Source organism: Squalius cephalus, assembly GCF_949319135.1.
Source record: "Squalius cephalus genome assembly, chromosome: 14".
NCBI lineage: Eukaryota > Metazoa > Chordata > Actinopteri > Cypriniformes > Leuciscidae > Squalius > Squalius cephalus.
Window position 1 is genome coordinate 21,023,147 of NC_137135.1, and position 24,481 is coordinate 21,047,627.

The 24,481-nt window shown below is 38.6% G+C and overlaps 1 protein-coding gene across 1 annotated transcript; it reads right to left on the reverse strand.

Moving 5' to 3' along the window:
* Positions 1-9,448: 9,448 nt before the first annotated feature.
* Positions 9,449-24,349, reverse strand: vimr2 (vimentin-related 2). The gene is made up of 10 exons (XM_079892822.1): positions 24,210-24,349; positions 23,075-23,216; positions 22,610-22,771; positions 22,326-22,445; positions 20,575-20,670; positions 19,923-20,060; positions 17,919-18,041; positions 13,068-13,178; positions 12,871-12,995; positions 9,449-10,647 (listed from the first exon to the last, which is right to left on the reverse strand). Exons 1-10 carry the CDS (start codon positions 24,308-24,310, stop codon positions 10,605-10,607), a joined length of 1,161 nt encoding a protein of 386 aa, XP_079748948.1. The 5' UTR covers positions 24,311-24,349; the 3' UTR covers positions 9,449-10,604.
* Positions 24,350-24,481: the final 132 nt, after the last annotated feature.

Consider the following 24,481-nt stretch of genomic DNA (forward strand, 5'->3'; position numbering starts at 1 on the left):
CAAAAAAGGTTAGCTCTCTGTGTTTAATGTGATGTTTGTGTTCTAATCTCAGCCAGAATCCACAGAAAGCAAGTGAATCTTCAAACTACAACCACATGTTTGAGTGTTGCAACTTGCAATGATTGCTTATTTTGTTATGATGATAACAAACAGCTGGCATCTGATTCATCACCGATAGGCAGCGGAGTTTATATCAGCATGATCAGCCATGATTACCACGATGTGGTTGTTGCCATGACTACAGTTTGGCGGAGTGATGCAGTGACCCCAGCTCCCCTGGCTACTGGCCGTAGCCCTGAACAACATGACCAACTGAGAGCCTCAGACAGTCGAGACATCTTTGACAAACAAACAAGCCAATTTGAAGTAGCCAGACAACATCTGCTGCAAAATAATTTACTGTGCTTTGCCTGGCTGGAGATTTTCAACACTAAATGAGCCCCATTTGACACGGTCCATTTCTTCTAGTCAACACGATGAACCGTAACTTACTTGAAGTGTTAACTGCAACAGAGATGATAACATCGATTCTAAACGTACAAGCTGGGCAACAATCTGCTACTAACACTGTATGACTATGACACATTGAACAAAACAAGTGGAGACAAAAACTAACAAATTAAGTAGCCTAGTAGTTTTTACATTATAGCGACGCGACAAACTTACCTGTTTTCGGTAGCTCTGTTATTTTCATAACAGTTTAGTTTTTCCAGTAACGAGCTACTTTATCGAACGAATTGCGAATTAAAACGCTAACGAACATCGCTTTCGAAATAAACAAACGTGCTCAGTCAGTGCTCACCTGCTCTCTCCCTCACAGTACTAGGCCTATGTGCAGCACAACGACCGATTCATTCTATTGCATCAGTTTATCCTAAACGCTCCCGGATACATGGAAAAGTTTGACTCATTTTAGTGAATCTGTTCATCCTAAACTGTCATCTCGAATATTTACTGTAGTGTTGGAAAGTCCGATTCATTCAGGTCAATCTGTTTATTCTCTAATGAAACTGTCGCGGTCCTCTCTTCTTTCATTTTTAGAGTTGAAAAATCCAATTCATTATAGTGAATCGGTTCATGCTATAGACTCTAGATTATATAGACTATAGACTAACAGCGGAAGGGAATGGCCTACCAGTTAATTGGAATGAACAGATTCACAAAAATAATTTACCCTAGTTATGCAAATTAGCCCAAGGTGTTTTTGTTGTATTTAGGTTAGGATAAATTTTCCTGTTCCAAGTTTGATACTGAAACCCTAACTGAGACTGTTCATTCAAAGCAAAAATACAGTTTTTATTCAATTATAAATTATTAGACAGTTAGGTTATAGGCTACTTTTTCATTATAAAAACCACATTGCCCTCTCTAAAAATCAAAAGTGACAATGTCGCAATAAGTCGGTTGCAACTTCCAGTTCATGTAAACGCAAAAAAAAAACAAAAACAAAAAAAAAAACTTTTTGTTTGCTAGTAGCTTGTAGTGTAGTTATAACTAACTTTTCAAAACATTCGTTTTGAATTACTTTAAATTATGATTAGCTTGTAGCTAAGATAGCTTCCACAGAACTGGTTTTGAGAGTTGTTTCAGAGGCCCCAAATGCGGTCAGTTCTCTCAGCTGAACAACTTCTGCATAATTAAGTATGAAACTATGGAGCCTAAATACTCTTTACATGCTCTCCCATAAAGTCAATGATGCTTTTTAAAGTTATTAACAATTAGTGGAGCCTATTTTCTTTTCTAACTAGGAAATATCACGTATAATGTCCAAGAGCCTGACTCTGCATAAATCCATATTTATCTGTGCACTCTATAAAGAGTACAAGTCCCTAGTGGACTTCAGAAGTAGCACCCTTGCATGTTCTTTCCACATTTACCCTGGGAGAAAGTGCATGATGTTTATGTAGTTGCCATGACGAGAGATGTCCTTTAGAGAGAGACTGAGGAGGTGTTTAATGATCTTCGCCACCCTCAGGTTTAGACAACCATTATAGCATCAGTCTCAAACATACACAAGCGCTTCTCTCTTCTCAGCAGGATAACCAATGATCGTTGGCTGAGGACCAAAAAAGGGATTTTTTTTTCCAGCTTCAATACCACCCAGAAGCCTAATACCATCCTGATGATTACTACTGAAGCTGTTGACAAAGAGATAATGTTCTCATGCATATGAAATGTCTTGAAGTCTATACATATCAGACTGGTTGCATTATTTAGGTTACCTTTCTTTATTTTCCGTCTCTTGAGAGACATGCATTCTTAAACTTGGATATCAGATTCATGAGAAAACCAAACACAGCGTGTAAAGAAAACAAGCGCTCCTGAGAGACATCCATATGCGTAAACAAATTATATTCATCCTATGTGGAAATGAAACAATGAGCTTCAATTGCTTGGAATTCAACTCGCATCGTTATGGCCATCAATCATTAAATATTCTCATATTCAAGTCAAACTGCACTACTCAAGTGCGTCTAACAAGGTCAATGTATTTGGCTTACAGTAAAACATATGGGAAGTGTTTGTGCAGTTTAAAAACGGCAATTAACATTGTTTATGTCACAATTCCACATGCAAGTAATTCCCAAGCATGCCGTGAATCAGCTCCATGATTTTAACAATGGCAAAATAATATCTCTTTTCAAATGCAGTTCACATGCAAACAATTAAATGCATTTAAAAGCTCTTCAATTGTATTAACGTGCCACCAAAATGCTTGGCGAATTTCTTTGTGAAACGCGGACCTATGCTATGCCGTATCATCACGGAGCGCATTTGCCTTTTGCCCCAGCAGCTCCGCAGCACATTTGTCTTCATCCGAGGCAGCTGCTGAGCTGTGTCTGGCGGACAGCTCCTATTCGTTCGGTTTGATGATTAAATAGATTTTGATTTGGCATGCTGCTGTGTAAACTTCCTGTGTGGCTAACCCTCGGGTCTGGCCTCGCCTCTGGGCCCCCCAAGAGGGCCGAGCGCCATTGCAGTTACCATCCGTCCAAATTACCAGAGTTCAAAAATTCCTGTTTAACCCCCTCGTTTCTCCAAGCATCTGGGTGTTCTTCCAGGTCGTTCTCCTGTTTTTAGCACCAGCCGGATTCCAAAGACTTTGTGAATATTAAACAGCACCGACTGCAGGAATGGCTCCCAAATGGGCAGCAGATGTTGTTCGAAGGAGAGGTGAGATTGTTTTGTCTTCAAATGGAGTTTGGATATTGCCAGTTGACAACACTTCACAGCAAGTTACCACTAAAGATCAGTGACCAGAGTTTTCACCAAAACATAATGGTTACAGATGACTTTGACCTCATCAAACCCTTTTATCGAATATTTACAAACCATATGGTAACTGCATAAACCTCAGAGGTTGAGTGTAAGTATCTTTTCATCTGTTGGTAATCACTATAAGCTCCATATGTTGTTAAAGTTCCTTAGGAACATTATCCTGCAGATTTACTCTGGTAATAGGGGATATAGAGTCTGCCATAATCTCTTTAGTATACAAGATGTGTCAGATAACATTATTTACTAAAACAGTAGAGGAGTGCCAACTCATGCCAGCTTAAGCTGCCAAAACTGAATACTAAAACAGTCAGTACAACCCTCCTGGTCACCTGCTTGACCTTTCAGCTCTGAGAGGAACCAGACCAGTATATGGAGTAAGATGAATGAGTAACTAGTGGAAAATCATTTCTGAGTCTGTTTAAGATCCAGCAGCAGTCATACCTTCAGGCTAATGCTGTATCAAACTCAGCGAGACCAAAGCAAGGAAATGGCTTCGAAGGATGAAACTAGAAGCATGCAAACGCATTTTTAGGGATTTATACAGTTTATATCCTACTTTTCACTCCATATAAATACTAATAATTGCTGTGATGATAAAAGCAGATGCTACAAGAAACTGTTTATTTTTTACATAGCACAGAATGAGAATGTTTTATGTACACTGTAGGCTGTATGTATTTATATTAATTATAGGACATTGATAGGATTGATGGGACCAGCCTAGAAATGCATATTTTGGGGTTAAAAGGACAACTAAATATTCAAGCATGACGCAAAGCAGAGCATTATGGGTAAACATACCTGGAAACATCTATAGTGAGAGCCCTCTTTTATCGCATCGATTTACGGCTAAAGAGTAACACTTGACCAGACACATGCCACACTGATAAACGTGCAGTGCAGAGGATAGAGAAAAACAAAACACCATTCACGAATTAGAGTCTAAAGAGTCTAAAACTATCATTTTTAAAGTGAAATGTCAGAGAAGCTTGAGTTTGTTGCCCAGCCCGGTTTGTTTGAACCACGAGAGGCGTCAAAGTTTACGCTACTCCTTCATCCTACGTCATACATTGTCAAGTGTTACTCTTTGGGCATAGGTCAACTTGCGTAGACTGTCTGCCGGAAGCTAGTTATTTTAGTTGATAAAGTTTTAAATATGGATATTTTTCTTACACAAACACATCAATTCGCTTCAGAAGGCCTTAATTAACCCCCCAGAGCCGTGTGGAGCACTTTTATCATGGATGGATGCACTTTGATGGACTTCAAAACATAAATGGCCATTCACTGCCGTTATAAAGCTTGGAAGAGCAAGGACATTTTTTTAATATAACCGATTGTATTCATCTGAAAGAAGAATGTCATATACACCAAGGATGGCTTGAGGGTGAGTAAATCATGGGGTAATTTTAATTTTTGGGTGAACTAACTATGGAAGTCAGTGGGGCCCATCAACTGTTTGGTTACCCATATTCTTCAAAATATCTTTTTTGTGCTCATGCAGGTTTCGAACAACTTGAGTGTGTGTAAATTATGACAGAATTTTAAACTTTGGGTAAACTGTTGGCGTTCACACAAAAGACAATAACTATAACTAAAGTTTTAAAGTGACCCAATTATGCTATTTTAAAGGTTCCTAATTTTGTTTTGAAGGTCTCCTACAACAGGTTTGCATGCATGAAAGGTCAAAAAACACTTGTCTGATGATTCAGTCTCTCTAAACACCTCCTTTGCGAGAGCCTGCTCTGCTCTGCTCTGATTGGCCAGATGGCCCAGTCTGTTGTTTTTGGTCTACCCCGTACACCGCATGTCGGAAACAAAACGTCCCTTACCATAACTGAATTTCAGCTCCAGAGGCTTCCTGAAGCTCAGAGATTGTAAACACTGTAAAGATAGTAACGATGGCGTCGATTTTACCATATCAATCCGAGTGTAAGTTAGATGATGAAACATTAGAAGAATAGTTGTTCAACCCGAACCTCCATCGCAAAGACGACTTGAGCAGGACGTTTCTCTGTGATACCCTACTCAGTTCGATGTTCAACATGAGATGCTGCAACTGTAATTCCTCACCATCAGCATTAACAAGTGCATGTCCATCAACAAATCGATGTGTATATTTCAAATTTATGGTGGTGAACTGTATCATACGTTAAACGAGCACTAACGTGAATGACTGATGTAACATTAAAGTTTGTATAACAAATCTTGCTCAATCCTTTATCATTACTCAAAGTAGTAAGAACAACAGACAGTCTGCATTAATAGACACAGTTTTAGGAAATAGTGACCGACTATTAGCTGAACTAGTTCAGTAAGACAGTAATAACGTGAGTTAGCCGGTTAGCCCAGACACACAATATAAAACACAAAATTTTGAACACACTGTAGAAAATATATACATCAATAATTAATCATACTTACGGGTCGTAATTCTGAGAGGCAAGTTGGTCCAAAAAAAAGTGGGTACTGTACTATCTTTAATGGAAAAGCATTTAGTAAATCCCATTTAGACCTCATGGAGATTTGAGAAGAAATCGTCAGAAGGTTATACTGCTGTTGTATCACTGTGGTAATTTTAACCACTGACTCTTCACATCCTCATCCTTTGGAAGTGTTTACAAAGAGAATTTGCTTTTGCTGAGCAGAAAACAGTGTGTTCTCGATATACACAACACGAACCAGCAGTTAGCTACAGCGTTTGAGGGAGGGTCAGGTTGTTAAAGAACATAGTTGGAGACATGCATTAGGAAAATGTGTTAATTAGTGACGTGTAGCCGTAACAGAAATGGGATTTGAATTCCTGAAGACTCGTTTAGGAGGTTCAGAGTCGATTCTTTCTTTTGAGAGACAATAACTTTATTTAGCGTGCACTTTTGGCTTCACAACTTTGCAGATTGTTTACATTCACAGACAGCTACATTACACATTCCATGAAAGGTAATATTTGAAAAAGCATATGGGGAACTTTAAAAATTGTTCTAAATTGATTAAACTAGGGAAGTCAACACCACAAGGATAATTACACTGAGGAACAATATGGTTGGAATCACTTCCAGAATGATTTTTTTTTTTCAGCTGATGAACATTGACAGCCAATCTGAATCCCTCGACTTTAAAGAGCTTGAGCAGATGACAAAATGCAGCTTTTGTTTATAATAAACAGGATGTTATCGTCTGTTGGTATGGATGGCAATAATGCTTTTTGGTGTGAATGGGCCAATACTGACAAAAAGTTGTTTAGATGGTTGTGACGATGAAATTTACACTTGAGATCCTGTCAAAGTCAGGATCTAAATCCATCCCGCTATGTTGATCCATCAACCAGATGAAAGAAGCACCTGGACAGAGTCACTGATTGCAAAATCATTAACCTTCAACATCCCAATTGAATTTATGTCACAAAGAAACTAAGTAACCTCATGAATGATGAGATTCTTTATCAAATGTGAAACAAAAAGCCAAGAAGACTTTTTCACTTGTGCATTATCATCAGAATGAACAAGAAAAAATAAAGACAACCATGATCTAGAACGGTGTTTGGTGTTCTCACTGTTATGCATGCAGCATGATCCTAGTGAGAGAGTGAAAGAGTGATGCCTTCTTTCTTCGGCTGGCAACATCTTGCCGATTCCCTGTAGCTAAGGCAACCTCTGTAATTTATTATTTGTTCGGTTCTTATTATGGAAAGACTTTCTCAATTGACTCTCACTTTTGTATATTTTCACAGTCGTTGTTTTCTTTCTTTACTCTCCCCCCTCCCTGTCTTTGTTTATTTGCTGTAATAACATGCTTGGTCTCGTTTTCAGACACATCATACTTGAACCTTAAAAATGAGTTTTCTCTTTCAAAGGGACTTTGATTATTTGTTCAGTCGGTCAGGTTGGGATAAAACAGCCAAGTGTGTCTATCAAGAGGTGAGGCGCTGAATTGAATCACAAGCTGCTCTCGTAGTGAACATTACCTTAAATTCCTAATCCAATTTTTCATGACTGAAACAGCATGTTCTGTTTGGCTCAAATATCATAAGATATTGCCAATGACTACTTTATGCAAGGTTGGATGCCATTCTTCATGTGAAATTCCCCTATAATATGTGTGGGGAACAGGGTAAATCTAAACATGACTGGGAAAATTTAAACATGTCCGGAGTCTTATTTCACACCAAAATCGAAAGAAAGAAATGAACCCACTTTTAGTACCATTGCATTTTTTTTTGCAAAATTTTTTGCCATTATGACATTGTTTTTTTGTATTAAATAATAATAAATTGTAAAATTATGTAAAAGAATATGTAAAATGTTTTTTTGTTAATATTTAAAGTGATATACAATTACATTTATCTATATTTAAATATATTTAATAAATAAAGCATGGAAGTATGATTGTGAAAAAAATACTGTATTACAATAATGATAATAATGATAACCACCATTGAAAATATTTTGGATTATACCAACAACAAAAAAAAAGTTAACTACCAAAATAAAAAAATTAAATAATACTCTGAATGCACTAATAACAAGCAAATTATTATTAAAGTAATGTCACAATGAAGTGAATGAATCTTTATGGCCCTAAAAGGCTCCATTTTGATTATGCAAAATATAATTTCCAATTTTTTAATGAATTAATTTTTAATTATTAATTATTCAACATCTTATTCTTATTTTAAACCTTATTACTTACAACAGTGTATTCATTCTTACACACAGGCTGGCCTTCTGGCTAGCAATAACACTGACCAGACTCAGGTGTGTAAACTTTCATTAGCATTAGTATTAGTGAAGATTAGGAGCCGGTTTTTAATCTTTGTTATTCATAGATGTCTCTCTCTCGATCTCTGCCTCCATTTTCACTTCTCATCAAGGACATCAGGATTAAAAGGCCAGGGGTGTCACTGACCGCTGACCCAAACCTCAGCTTTGATGACTGACCCCTACTGCCAAGTTGTCAAGGTTTGAAAGCTAAAAGGAAGACCGGCCTCTGACCTCTCAATGTCACTGCTGGCCTACAAGGGGTTAATAGCCCCTCAAACCTCCCATAAGGGTCCACCGAGAGGGGTAAAAACTCCCATACTAATACATCATGTCCAAACCTGCCATTATCATCAAAATAATTCTGTTAATGTTTTAAAGAGCAGTCGTTTCTGTTTTAATCATTTGTTTTCAGCCTGGATAAGTTGTTGTTTTTCAATTTGGGAAAATTGACAAAATGAAATTGTAAATGACGTACCCACCATCCCTACGAAATTAACAATGTAGTGCAAATTGATTTAAAAAGGCATTGCCTGTGTTTAAGAAATGTTTCATTGATCAAATTTAATTTGAGGTACATCAGCACGCGGTAAACAAATTAGCAAATAATGAGAACATATTATTCATCACATTAGAGACAGAAACAAGCTGGAAAAAGATGCAAAACAATGTGCATCGAATAAGAAAATGCCCAGCCAGATTTCCCCACATGACCTTTTGATCCCCTCCTGCTGATGTCAGATCCTTCCCTCCTCTTTCCCATTGTCAAACCTCAGGAAAGGCCAGAAGCAAACTAAAGTCCCCACAGGCCAGCAGACCAGGCCCAGGGTCCCATACTTCATCAGAAGCACCCTGAAGGCTTTGGGGCGGTGAGTGTATTTAAAGAGGGGGAGGTTCAGGGTGATCTGGTGCCCTTGGGCAACAAGAATGACTAAGTACCTCAGCAGTGAAAATAAGGGCCCCAAAGACAGAGTGACTTCCTCTCCTGCTGGCCATGTTTCATATCCACAGAATTAAAGGAGTCAGTTTGGCTGCACAGGTCCGTTCAGCCACACCGCAGCCCTTACGGATGGACTTCAATTCAACAGGAATTCACGGGTCCTGGATAATCTTATCTAATCCATTATTAGCTGCATTTTTCATCTTAAATGCACAGATAACAAGCCTCTGATAGGGTTAATAGCACAGGGCGCTTACAAGTGAGGGTCAGTATGAAGATTGAAGGGCTTGCTGGGTAAAACTCCACAGCGCTCCTCTCCAAGACTTCAAAGGTGGTGAAACGATACGGCACTTGACTGACAGAAGGACGATTGCGGTCTCTTTCAAGTCCATGTCGGCAGAAAACACTCCCATAAAAAGTGAAATGTACTCAACTTAGAGTTCAGAAGAAAAAAGACTGAATGATTTTTTTTAAAGGCAAAGATTTATTTAAACGCTGTTGCACAGAAGAGAGTCAGTATGTTCAATTAAAAACTAGCTGCAGATCATAAGGGACAAGCAAAAAGTCCAACAAGTCAATGAAAAATGTGGAGTACTAGAGTTATTCGTGAATTTTAGTTACCTTATCTGTCAATATGTATGTTTTATCCAATCAAAAGTTCAAGCTACAATCTTCATCTGTCTAAGTACACATGACAGCTTTTGACAGAACAGGAAAGGTTAAAGGTAAAGTGTCTGTCATCAGGCTCTATCTGCAGAGTGATACAACTCTAGTGTGAATGAAACATGAATGTATACTACCATTCAAAAGTTTGGGGTTGGTAAGATTTTATTTATTTATTTATTTTGTTTTTGAAAAAGCCTCTTCTGATTACCAAGGCTGCATTTATGTAATCAAAATACAGTAAAAACTGTGAATTGTGAAATATTATAACAATTAAAAATAACTGCTTGTGTTTCAATATATATCTTTTAACATGTAATTTATTCCTGTGATATGTCATTAATCCAGTCTTCAGTGTCAAGTGATCCTTCAGAAATCATTTTAATAAGATAATTTGCTGATCAAGAAACAGTTTTTATTATTATCAATGTTGAAAAGTTAAGCTGCGTAATATTTTTATGGAAACTATGATCATATTTTTCAAAATTCTATGTTGAATGGAATGTTCAAAAGAACAGCATTTTTTTTCTAAAATGTTTTGTAAGTTTACAAATGCCTTTTACTGTCACTTTTGTTCAATTTAATGCATCCCTGCTGAACAAAAGTATTGATTTCTTTAAAAATAAATCTTACTTATCCCAAACTTTTTGACAGTATAGTGCATGTATGTTCAGTGATCAGTGATGAAACAGCATGTAGAAGATTCCTGTGCTGAAAATCCCCCAACACTCCCACTTCTGCTTCTTGAAGACCCCGGGTTACCTGCCACTGACCCATTATCAATGAGCTTGCACACACTCCCTGAAGTTCATCTGTCAGTGAAGCTTTACATCTGCTCAGAAGGTTAAGTGTGTCTGACAGCGGTTTTCTTTACTATCCTGATTTGTGAGACTCATTGTTAAGGGTTGTTTTAGCGTTTCTTTGTGTTTGCTTCAGTCCAGAGAAGAGCATCACATTCTTGCATCTTACAAGCAGCTCAGTCTCTCCACCTCTTCTTCAACCAAACCCCTGGAGCAGGGAAAAAACAACAACTCAGTCTGCATTTATTTGACCCAAACCGTAGCTTGAGCTTCCCCCCTTTCATCTGCACTAGTGAAAGGTTAGGGTAACTATTTCACTGCTAACCAACCTGAATCTCAGTAGCTGTTTCCATCCACCTATTTTATGCACATTTTGGGATATTGCATAAAAAAAACCGCTGGATGGAAATGCCAAGATGCACACAAATTCTAAAAATGCCTATATAAAAAGGCATTTTTGCACTCAATTGAGGAGGATAGATTTTTTTATCTGACAAGAAAACATGCGCATAAACTACGATGAAAACACATTTCCCAAAGTCACATTTCCCAAAGTCTGTCATCAGAATGATTTGGTTCAACTCCCTCTCAGAAGCGTCTCAAATAATTGCGTTCCCAAACACCAGGCACCAGAAGGCAAGGTAACATGACAGTGTTTATTGCATTTTGTCAGCATGTTCTGAGACGCAAGTCAATTATGATGTTGGAAAAAAGAGCCACAGTGGCTTCTCTAATTGCAGCAACTTCCCTTTTTATTACAGATATTTTGCACCACTTTCCCAGGAAGTGACGATTTTGTTCTCTTGAACAGATGGGATGGAAAGGTGCTTTATTTACAAATGTTTTCTGTAATATTCCAATTAAGTTAAATTCGCAGCTTTGGATGGAAACGTAGCCCTGATCTAAGGATAATCTTAAGCAACTGTATACCATGGTAAAATGTCTGTCGAGAGGCCGGCACAGATGCTGGAATAAATGATGTGCAGTCTGTACTGTTTTGAACTGATAATGATGCTGAATGTGGCATCAGAGACGCTCGGCATTTGGCAAAAACTGCATTTGGGATTTTTCCCAAGCCAAATGGCAATTGAGAAGGCAGCATGGTGTCATTAGGGGTTTGTCGAGCAGACAGCTCTCTAAAGTCTGCAAGAACATACAAGCCAAGCCTTCATCTCTTATTCATGAAGGAAGAGAAAGCAGCTGTAATATAAATCTAGTTTATAATTGATAAAAATGATGTACATATGCAGAAGGCACAGAGTTGGGACAACAGCTGCATGGCCTGTCGACTAAGACAAAACCAGCTCCCTCTGTCCATTTTAATGAGCCTTTGTTTGTAAGTTGGTCGCTTCCTGAACCTCAAAGGCTAGGAACCTCTATTTTAGGGGTATTTCAAGGGATGCCTTGTGCATGCGTCATCATGCCACATACATCAGAGGAGGCTGGGAGTATTCCCAATCCGGTGATGCCATGAAAATACACGCGTTTAGGGAAGAAGGAAATTACTTCATGCTTTCTGCGACTGTAAGGGGATGCGCTTCCTGTGACCCATCTTGGCCTCAGGAATAGTTAATTGTGTCACAGTCATTTACTTTGCAGTGCAATGACATAATTGAACACATATATCCTTTATTATCTGTAAAAATGCATTTAAAAGAGGGGGATTATTATTGTTTATATTTTGGGATTTATTTTTATTTTATTTATTTCAATTTATTTTTTGTCTTACCTCCATTATTGTCATATTTAAAATTTTATACTAATACTGTTTTATACTAAAAACGGTCACAATGCTAGGGTTGATTGACAGGGCTTTTGCTAAGGTCGGTTTAAGTTGTTGTTTACTGATTCATGTCTAAAAGAGCCCACCCTCAAACATCTATGATACTCTGGTTTGTCCATTTTATCAACCACCAGGGTAAAATCTTAAGTCTTATCACTTAGAAAAGTAACAGCACACCTCTCTGCAACAAGCTGCAAGATTTACACTACCATTCCAAAGTTTGGGGTAAGTAAGATTTACATTTTCTTCCTTTTTATTAATTAAAAGTTTTCAAAAGTGACTGTAAAAGCATTTGTAACGTTATAACATTTTTCCATTTCAAATAAAAGCTGTTCTTTCGAACTAGAATCCTAAAAAACTGTATCACGGTTTTCACAAATATATTAAACTGTTTTCAGCTTTGTGAAGGATAATGTAACACTGAAGACTGGAATAATGGCTGCTGAAAATTCAACTTTGCCATCAATGGAATAAATTATAATTATAATAATAATATTTCACAAAATTACTGTTTTAGATAAAATAAATGCGTCTTGGTGAGCATAAGAGACTTCTTTTAAAAACATAACATTTTTTACCAACCCCAAACCTTTCAAAGGTAGTGTATCATGTATGAGCAATAGTGATGGTGAAGATAACATGTATCACCTGTAAGCAGCAATCTCAATGTCTAGATTCATCTTCTGATTTAGCAGTTCTTCATAGTCCCCACTGTGATCCTTCATCTGGAACTGAAGATCAGCCTCCTCGTCCTCCAGCTGACAAATGTAATTCTGGACAGAAACAACACACTGGTGAGATGCTGAGAGCTGCTGCAGAAAAATATGAACAGCGAGTGCTTGTACCTCCAGCTCTTCTATCTCCTCCAGGTATTTGGCTTTCTTGGATTCTATTTCAGCCTCCAACTCATCTTCACGCTTCTCCAGCTCTGCCACCTCTTTCTGCAGATCTGCAATCTACAATTACACATATACAGCACCAGTCAAACGTTTGGGCAAAGCTGACTGAATGTGTATTTCTGATCTTTAATAGCATTTTAATCTAAATGCTTATGCTTAAAATAATGTATTAATGTATGCATTTGCACCAAAGAGGAAAAGCATGTCCAGCATATATGAGAGGTCCTTTAAATCTCTTTAAAAAGCACCTTAGATGGCATCATGTGAAGTTGGTGTGATTGTCCAGAGTGTGCAGAGCTGTGATTTATACAATTTGAAGGATAGTTTTGATTTGTCACCATGCAATTTCAATAATTCCATTTATTTCATTGTTTTGATAACTGCAATGTGGACAACTAAATTATGTCCAAAGACACTATGCATAAACATGAAGATGCAGATACACAATGTATAACAACAAAGAGCTGTGCTTAACAAAACATGATGTTGTAATTAATGCCTATTTTGGTCTTAAATTAGTAATTGTGCGAGCATGTCTGAAAACTGTTGACATTTCACTTTGCATATTCACCTTTCAACAAACACAACACAGAGAACTGTCAGCCACACCTCTGTGCACGAGCTGCCCTGCTGTGAGTAATTACTGTAATCAGGTAAGTTAAACAGTCAGCTGTCAGAGATGGATGGAGATTGCACGCTCTGTTTCTCTTTCAGGTAGATCCTGGGAGGCTCCGAGCTCTGTTATTAACAAGCTGATGATACGTCAACCGATGAAAGTGGTTGTTACTCTGCTTTGGGTCTCGATTAAGAGTAAGGCGGTCTGGTTGGTTGTCCCCCCCCTCCAAGAGAAGACTAGCCGTGTCTCTGTCGTAATACACAGCTAAACGAGACCTGATTTCACCACCAACAGTTTGTTTAGCCAAACTGTCTCAGAGAGCAACCAGATCACTAGTATCCATTCTTAATGGCAGGAGAGATAAGGTGAAACTGAAGACAGCTGCCCTGCTGCCAGGTCAGTCAGTAACATCATAGACAACATTTTAAAGAAACTGATTTCAGGGTCAGTGACAACTTTTTTGTTGCTGTTGTCTGGATCCATTCCTTTATTCAAAAATACATTAAAAATGCAATTTATATATATAGTACCTACAGTGCATCTCTTTTATGCACGAGTATGTTTTAAGTTTTAAACAAAAATTCATTTTGAAAATTTGGGGCATAATATCCTTAATACCATGTAGAAAAGCCTCATTAATGTGTCACCCATGTGTCAAAGTCAATAAGTCTCTAAAATGGAAGATTATTTGACCCTTTTATAACAAGGAAGGGTTAATTCAGGTTGTAAAATGTCATGTGGTGCAAACCTAAAAAATGCTAAAATAAAATAACACTTTTTTTACTTTTCTATAATATATTGAAAAATGTTTTTGAAAATAATGATTAAGATGTGTGCACTCACATGTATCCATGATAAGTTAATACTTTGTACTTTGGTTTCACCACATGACATTTTTTGACTCAAATGTATATATTTTGTCTTAAAAAAAGGCATAAAAGAATTGCAAGCCACATGAAACTAACTTGAATACATAGAGTACTTTTCTAAGAAATTATAACAAGTTTAAAATTAGTATTTCAAAAGAGTGTTCCTTTTCTTTACCATGGACACTTAATTGTCAATGACCCCTTCAAAAAGTCTTCCAAGACTAAATCGTCAATCACTCCTCAAGTCATTATCTAAAACAAATTCAAGTGAGCTTCCTAAATAAAAATATTTATTGACAACAATGCATATTTCACACTAGAAATTAAATCAACTGCTCTTTCAGATGTCATTATTCTTTCCACCAACCACTGAACTGCTAACAATGAATTGGATATCATAGACTGTGAAGGAGACATATACAGTGAGGAAAATAAGTATTTGAACACCCTGCTATTTTGCAAGTTCTCCCACTTGGAAATCATGGAGGGGTCTGGAATTGTCATCGTAGGTGCATGTCCACTGTGAGAGACATAATCTAAAAAAAAAAATCCAGAAATCACAATATATGATTTTTTAACTATTTATTTGTATGATACAGCTGCAAATAAGTATTTGAACACCTGTCTATCAGCTAGAATTCTGACCCTCAAAGACCTGTTAGTCTGCCTTTAAAATGTCCACCTCCACTCCATTTATTATCCTAAATTAGATGCACCTGTTTGAGGTCGTTAGCTGCATAAAGACACCTGTCCACCCCATACAATCAGTAAGAATCCAACTACTAACATGGCCAAGACCAAAGAGCTGTCCAAAGACCCTAGAGACAAAATTGTACACCTCCACAAGGCTGGAAAGGGCTACGAGGAAATTGCCAAGCAGCTTGGTGAAAAAAGGTCCACTGTTGGAGCAATCATTAGAAAATGGAAGAAGCTAAACATGACTGTCAATCTCCCTCGGACTGGGGCTCCATGCAAGATCTCACCTCGTGGGGTCTCAATGATCCTAAGAAAGGTGAGAAATCAGCCCAGAACTACACGGGAGGAGCTGGTCAATGACCTGAAAAGAGCTGGGACCACCGTTTCCAAGGTTACTGTTGGTAATACACTAAGACGTCATGGTTTGAAATCATGCATGGCACGGAAGGTTCCCCTGCTTAAACCAGCACATGTCAAGGCCCGTCTTAAGTTTGCCAATGACCATTTGGATGATCCAGAGGAGTCATGGGAGAAAGTCATGTGGTCAGATGAGACCAAAATAGAACTTTTTAGTCATAATTCCACTAAACATGTTTGGAGGAAGAAGAATGATGAGTACCATCCCAAGAACACCATCCCTACTGTGAAGCATGGGGGTGGTAGCATCATGCTTTGGGGGTGTTTTTCTGCACATGGGACAGGGCGACTGCACTGTATTAAGGAGAGGATGACCGGGGCCATGTATTGCGAGATTTTGGAGAACAACCTCCTTCCCTCAGTTAGAGCATTGAAGATGGGTCGAGGCTGGGTCATCCAACATGACAATGACCCGAAGCACACAGCCAGGATAACCAAGGAGTGGCTCTGTAAGAAGCATATCAAGGTTCTGGCGTGGCCTAGCCAGTCTCCAGACCTAAACCCAATAGAGAATCTTTGGAGGGAGCTCAAACTCCATGTTTCTCAGCGACAGCCCAGAAACCTGACTGATCTAGAGAAGATCTGTGTGGAGGAGTGGGCCAAAATCCCTCCTGCAGTGTGTGCAAACCTGGTGAAAAACTACAGGAAACGTTTGACCTCTGTAATTGCAAACAAAGGCTACTGTACCAAATATTAACATTGATTTTCTCAGGTGTTCAAATACTTATTTGCAGCTGTATCATACAAATAAATAGTTAAAAAATCATACATTGTGATTTCTGGATTTTTTTTTTTTAGATTATGTCTCTCACAGTGGACATGCACCTACGATGACAATTTCAGACCCCTCCATGATTTCTAAGTGGGAGAACTTGCAAAATAGCAGGTTGTTCAAATACTTATTTTCCTCACTGTATGCTGCTTTCAAAAACTGACTGTTTGCAGGCATTTTAGTAGAGATGACATAACATAAAAACTGGATTCAAATGTGCATTGATGCCTTCCTACTCATTATCCTACCTGCAAAGCTTTCTGACACAAGCTACTGTAGGAAACACAACTGATAGAAGAGAAATGAGGAGAGCAAACTAAAAGAGAATGTAGTATGAAGGGAGGAAGCAAGATGAAGCAGTGCAGACTGTCCATCACTGATCAGCGAACAGAATCCTGTGTTATGAGAGTGAGCAGTGTGGTTAGAGACGGTCGGTTTATTTTAAGAGAGGGGCTACGACCACAACCACAATAATTAGAACCTAACCACCCTGATTGTTTTCTCAAATGTAAAGGTGTGAGTTGTGGCTGACCAATGATTTCCTTGCTCTTCAGGATGTAAACTAAGTCAGAAAGCGGCTCATAATCATTTCAAACATAAATCCTGAATGATTTCCCTGTACGCTAATGCATCCGTCACTTTTTCCTTCCCTGCCTCTTTTCTTTTTCAACCTAAAGTTTCTCTTCATGCCGGTGAGGGAGGCTGACAGGTGAGATTTTATTACTACGGCTCAGTACGATTTGCTGTCTCCCGAGGCACTGCAGGAATGTGTGAAGTTTATGAAGTTTATGATTGGGGGAGAGAGTGCGTTGGCAGACTGAAATGTATTGTTCATAATGGAAGACGGTGAGAGAGATAAACACTGTTATAGACTATACACTCCTCACATCCTCCTGGTCCAATCTCTTAGAATAAATACTCTGGGCAGCAGGAGTTCTCTTCCTTTATTCCTCCGCTGTCAGCCTGACTGAGGACATGACATTGTGATACTTTTAGTGAAATATTTATAAGTTTTTACATGGTTCCCAGTTCATTTAGAATCTATCATCACTGAAATAATGACTAGCAGTTCAGTGAGGGAGTCTTTTGTGAACTCAGTAACTGATCTGATCGATTCACCGAGTGGGTCTGATTTGAACTACTAAATCAAGAGTGAGTTCGAGACATTTCATAATAATTCATAAAAATCATTTCTTTGCAACTCATACAGTGTTTGTTATTACAGAAAACAGTGGTGTGCATTTTAATGAGACAATATCATTAAACCGGATACATTTTATAGACAATAATAAGCTACATTTTAAATTATTGTCGAAAAAGTTTTGTTTTAGACCTCATTTGCAACCATTTTAATGGCAGTCTGGAGTGCTGGAGTGTCTTTTGATGGGTCAGAGCTCAATTGTGTCGTTGAGAGGAAACTCACTCACCAAGTTCTTGAGGACATTCACGTCAGTCTCTTTAGAGATGTCCTTCACTTTCCCTCCAGTCAACTTAGCCAGCTGCTCCTCCTTCCCCTTTCCTGCAGCATCAACGGCGGCAGCGGACTCAAACTAAAATGCAGGAAAGTTTTACAGATTCAGGTTTCTTGCATCTCTAAAGAAGAGTTACCACCCATGAAGCAGAGTTCTATAGAGAGCAGGCAGTGAAGATGAATCACTGATTATTCCCAGAAGAAAGAAGAGCAAATGAAGGCCCATCAGGTGAGCAGGTGCAACCAGTCAAAAATCAGCCTCCAATTACTGTTCCCTCCAAATCCCAATCAATATCAATTGTGAGTGAGACAATTGGACCTTGTGCGGTGCTAATGAAACAAAGCACCAGTTTATGGTTCTGAGACCACCTGAGAGAGCAATGAATAGAAAAGCAGACCAAATGAAAACAGGGAATGGTGGTAAAGGATGTGTTTGTGTGTGTGCAAACTGGTTTTTGTGTATGTATGACTACTAGCACACTAGCAGGAGTTGTCCTTGGCCTGCTTATCTTACACCCACACACAAACACACACTAGAAGACTGTTGAGCCTATAGAGGCTCTCCAGTGTCCTGGTGTAGAAGTGCTCTCTTCTCCTCTCCAGACCCATTCTGCATAGGAGCCTGGGAAGCGCTCCAGAGCTCTGATTACCACCGCGACCCCAGTCAAGAGCAGCCACTCCTGGGGCAAACAGGGTCAGAGGGCACTGGTGCTGTAGGATGACCTTTAGGGAGCCCTCACTCCTCAAACGACACAGAGGGGACAATAGTGCTCTGTGCTAGATGTGGACAGAGCTCTCTGTCCCACAAAACTGCCCCCTGAAGTAAAGTGTGAAAGAGGAAGGAAAATACAAAATACAAGCACAAGCACAAATACAAGTTGTGTTAAGAGGTTAGTTCACCTAAAAAGACAATTCTGTCCTCATTTATAGGGAATATTGAACTTTTTTGTTCCTTCTCAGTGCTGGATAGTGTCCATCCCCATTCACTTTCATAATATGGAAAAGAGTAGCATGAACATTATGCTACATTTCTCCTTTCTGTCCCACAGGATAGTAATTTTTTTGAGAGTGTGGGGGTGGGTGGATGGTGGGGGACCAGATCCTTCAAAAGGAATGTTTCAAGTTGATACAAACTCAATTGACAGCATGTGGCACAATGTTGATTACAGCAGAAAACAATTATAAAATAACTGACATAAAATAAAATAATAGTCCCACTGCAAAAATGTAGAATTTAGAGTTTTTTAACATTACATTTCACATTCCAGCCTTTAAAACCTTAAATGTTGGTTTCATTTACTTTTATTGTAACTGCCTTTCTCTAACTATTACTCTATTTTTAAATTATTTTCTATGGTAATCAACATTAACTACCATTCAAAAGTTTGGGGTCTTAAGAATGTTTCATGTTTTTGAAAGACGACACCAAGGCTGCATTTATTTGATCAAAAATAAAGTAAAACAGTAATATTGTAAAATATAATTGCAATTTAACAGTTTTCTATTTTAATATATTTTTAACTGAAATTTATTCCTGTGATGGCAAAGCTAAATTTTCAGTATCATTGTTTTAGTCTTAGTTACATGATCTCTTCAGAAATCATTACAATAATATGATGATTTGCTGCTCAAGAAACATTTCTGATTATTATTAATGTTGAAAACAGTTGTGCTGCTTCTTTTTGTGGAAACCATGATACAATTTTTTCAGGATTCTTTGATGAATAGAAAGTTCATCAAGAGAACAACATTTATTTGAAATAGGAATCTTTTGTAACATTATAACTGTCTTTACTGTCACTTTTAATCAATTTAACGCATCTTTGCCGAATAAAAGGATTTATTTCTTTAAATAAAAAATCTTACTGAACCCAAATTTTTGAACAGTAGGGTAAATGCCACCAAAGCTGTCAATTTAGCTTGTACAGACCACTGGAGTATATACTGGTGTGTAATTCACCGTGAGGCTCTCAGCCAGCTCGCTGTAGTACTCCTTGATGTCCATGATGGCTGGAGTGATATCAAAGGTTGGGAACTGCAGGGATACAGCAGGAGAACCTTCATCCAGAGGCCTGGGCTCACTCAGCTTCTCCAGTCTCTGTGAACAAATGCAATATCATGGCTTTTGGTTTCTACTCAGGTAACAATATCTGCCTGTGCAAGATAGGTCAGCTGTTCATTAATCTGGCCCCAATGAAGTGTTCATGAAAAGGAGATTGAGTCTGAGTCTCAGCTTGTTCTCGTCAACATGAATAATGAGAGAGCGGCAGATGTATCAAGATAATAATAGCAGTTAATAAAACAAGAAGAACTTCTGTTTTCATTTCATACGCAAGGAGTGAGTTATACTGCACGTCCCAGAGGGAGGTCAACAGATATTTCCCCGTTTCCAGCCATTGCGTACCCGCAGACTCCCTGTGTACTACATTCTTTCATTCTGTGTTTGAGGAACCGTGTTTCCTGTCAGTCTCCGTACCCCTAAACCTGTTCCCCTTACGATCAGAGGAGACACCTTAAATAGCAAAAGCCCCACAAGCCCGTGCCAAAATGTTCCGATTTCAGATAAGAAGTAACAAGAAGTGTTTTTCACGCCACATTCTGCATGGCCTTACCATTTGGTGCTGCCTCTCCATGGCGGCCAGCTGCTCCTCATAGATGGCCACTTGCTCTCGAAGGGCTAGGCAGTCAGTGGTAATTGCATCCACCTCCTGAGTGGGGAAGCGGAAATAAAGGTCAATTCAAACACAATGCACTTACCCTCTACATCTTCTATCACGAGAATCCTCAGTGCCACCAGGTTGTGCCCTGGCAAAGACTGCAATGCAGGGGAGAGGAGATCCACATACAGTACGTAGCCTGACGTTCCTGATTTTATTCGGCTCATCTGGGTATCTTAAGTGCCGGATTAATTGGCGATGAATTCAATTACTCAGAATGAAAGCATTTGCATGTGAATGCTGCAGTGTGACGATGGATCTGGGCGGCAGAGGACGCGCACAGCACACACACAAGCTTCCCCGGAGCCCAGAATTGGCACAGTGGCCGTTGTTCCCGTTATCTCAGCTTGAACACAAGCCCAGTACGGGAGAGAGTCTAGACAGCATTTCGATGCCGATTTGCTTCCTCTATTCCACACCACCGAAGGGCTGAACTTCACTATGGTGGACACATTCCAGCCAGATGCAGCACTGGTGCTTAAAATCATACATTCTCATGCCAGTTTTTTTTTTTCATATAACCACTGCTATTGTTAAAACCAGTTTAGTGAAATTAAACTAGTGACAGTACAAAACTGTATATTAAAAGTCATGCTTATATCTATAAAGTATATTAACTTATGCAACTGCAACTATATTATACTTGTGGCTCCATCATAACTACCTCTTTGGATCTCTTCCTGTTTTATTCTCATCTCAGCCCAGCCTGAGCGCTAAGCCCTGCTCTGTTGCATCTACGAGATATGAGAGGCTGAATGAGTGAATTATTAGGCACAGTGAAAGCTTTCCCACATCTGCTCTTTTACTGGAGATGTGCTCTGACATCTGTGGGGTGACGGAGTGGTTTCTACAGAAAGTAGCTCGGGTTTCAGAATGGCCGCTGGCCGGGAGTCAGCGGGGCCTGTAATCAGGACTCTCCAGAGCGGATCTGGGAGCAGCAGCTGTGCTGTGCCACTCTAGGGACTTTCACACACACCACTGGAGTCAGAACACCCCACCCGCAGCACAGGCTAACACTGCCATCTAGTGGTGGGGAAAGTGTAAAATTTCACTAAAGTTATATATTCTGGGGTATGAATGCAGAGATTTGAATCTGGTGGGGAGGTGGCATGGTGATTAATTTGCTTATCTGTTAAATGACTACTTACTGTTCAATACTGCATTGTGACATCCAAAAAGTATTTGGATACACTTAAGCCACACTTAATGTATTTCATTTCATTACATTAGATAACAAAATATCAAACAAGGCATGTGACATTTATTTTAAACTTGAGAAACCATCCTATCATAAAATGAAGGATAAACTTTTCTTATTCAAGACAAAAAACTTTTGTATATTTGATCAGTGTTTATGGTTAAGCTTATTGTTAACTAAAACTTAAAAATAGTTTTTAGTAATTGAAATAAATTAAAATGAAAACTGAAAATATACAAATAAAAGCTAATTCAAAATATTTTACAAAAGTATATAAATATTCTATAATAGTATATAAATAATAGTAAATTAACACTTGATTGGATATGTTCTGTTTGAAAAACTGGTTAATGTAAAATGTATATTTTCTATAATATCTATCTTTAAATGTGGCTCAGTGTATCACATAACAAATAACATCAGCAGTTTTCATGGCATTTTTCATTACCAAAGAAACATCTTCTCGCTCTTGCAGGATGAGAGTCTTGTGCTCAACCACCTGATCATATTTCATCTGCAGACACCGCAGCTCACCCTTCAGCTCCTCTGTGTTACATAAAATCTCCTCCTAAGAGGTAAACAACCAGTAAGCAGCAAAGAAAGAATCAACAGAACAGATTGTGTTAAAGAAACTGACATTTGAGGAGAAAACACACACAGCTTAAATCAATGTAATGTTATCAAGTAAAGCATAAATATCCATCACCACTCAGGCCAGTTTCTGAGTGGTACCTTTTCTTTCCGTAGCCTCTCTATCACAGCCTCCAGGCTGTAGTCGGCAGGGCTGCTGATGCTGACGGTGGTGGTGGTGGTGATCTGCTCTGACTCTAGTCTCTCTTCCAGCTCAATGATTTCAGCCTCAAGAGATTCATTCTCCTCCTCTAGAGACCGAACCTACCTCAGCCACACATAAGGTAACGTATGAGAGTAGAGGACATGCAATATATACGAGTAATGGCTTATGCTCAAAATGTTGTATCATATTACACTATGCAGTAGAGGACACCGTGACAGCATCTTCATGGCCTTAATATGATTTTCTTCACACCCTCTGGCAAATGACTGACCCCATTAAACATCATCATGGAAATATGATAATTGGGCCACACACAGGGAGACCATTAGATTCAGCATGAGCACAGCTGGTTGTTACCCAGCAGAACCTTGGGTGTGAGTGTGAACATTTTCATGTCTCACCACATTGATGAGGCCGGCCAGGCGATCGTTGAGGGCAGCGATGACAGAGCGCTCACTGACAAATCGAGCCACACCCTCCTTGTTTAGGGCACGAGCTGCAGCAAAATCCAGCTCGGGACATTCACTCACAGGCACTCTACCCCTGTCAAACAGACTGAAAGCTTTCTAATGTCTGAAATGGCATGTTTATTTTCTAAGCAAACCAAGCAAACAATATTAAAAGGAAAGAGGAAGTACACAAGAGAGCTTAACTAATAACACATTTATGCAGTGTATTTATAATTCAAAGAATAAAGAGTGAAGTCATAGTTTAAATGATTCAAATCATTCACACAGAACTCCTAGTGTGACTACATGGTACAGTTAAAAAAAAATGGGTAAATATTTCATCCATACAAGTAAATAGAAAACATTTGAAAACTTTTCAGTGTCAAGTATTTTAGGAAACTAAGAAATATACAGTATATACACACCACAGTTTAAAAGTTAGGGGTCAGTAAGGGTTTATTTGTTTTTAATTGATACTTTAAAAAATGTTGCATTAAATTGGTCAGAAGTGAGACAAAGTAAAAGTACATTTCAAATAAATGCTTAAAGAATCCTAGAAAGAGGAACTTGTATCATGGTTTCCACAAAAATATTAAGCAGCGCAACTGCTTTCAACACTGATAGGCTAATAAGAAATGTTTCTTGAGCAGCAAATCAGCATATTAGAATGATTTCTGAAGAATCATGTGACACTAAGACAGGAGGAATGACTTGATAGGAATAAATTACCTTTTAAAATATATTCAAATAGAAACCAGCTTTTAAATTGTAATATTTCACAATATTACAGTTTTTTTAAATAAATAAATGCAGCATTGGTGAGCATAAGAGACTTACTGACCCAAAACATTTTCATACAATAATAATGATAACCACTCCAGATGTGAATCATAAATTATTTTTCTAAGAAACAAAGCAAAGTGAAAATTAAACTCGGCCAACAATATTGATTTTGTAGATGTTTAGCCAATAAACTTTTGGAGGAATGCTTTGAAATGCCAAAATAGCAACTCTATGCTGATTACAATACACTCATTTAAAATGTACCAGCAATATGTGTAAGGCTTTCAGATCTAAAAGCACTGACCTGGCAGCGGAGCGGGCCTGGACTCCACAGCGTCCTGCAGCCTGGCTCCACTGCTCCTCCTCAAACAGCTTACGGTACGATGACACTCTCAGCAGGGCCATGACAGCAGCAGGAAAGCAAAAGATGATGACAACCGCACAAGCCGGGGGTCTATATAGACGGCGGGGCTGAGAATGTCACACACGCTTGTGGGATCTCTCACTGAACACAAAGTAGACTAACTAGGGGAACAGTGTCAGAAGATCAACCTTTCACATGGGACAGAAACAATT

Coding starts and splice junctions, on each gene's coding strand:
- vimr2 (XM_079892822.1), bottom strand. CDS start 24,310: ATGGCCCTGCTGAGAGTGTCATCGTACCGTAAGCTGTTTGAGGAGGAG. Junction 23,217..24,209: donor CAGGCCCGCTCCGCTGCCAG/GTCAGTGCTTTT, acceptor TCTGTTTGACAG/GGGTAGAGTGCCTGTGAGTG. Junction 13,179..17,918: donor TGAATGTCCTCAAGAACTTG/GTGAGTGAGTTT, acceptor GTGTAATTGTAG/ATTGCAGATCTGCAGAAAGA.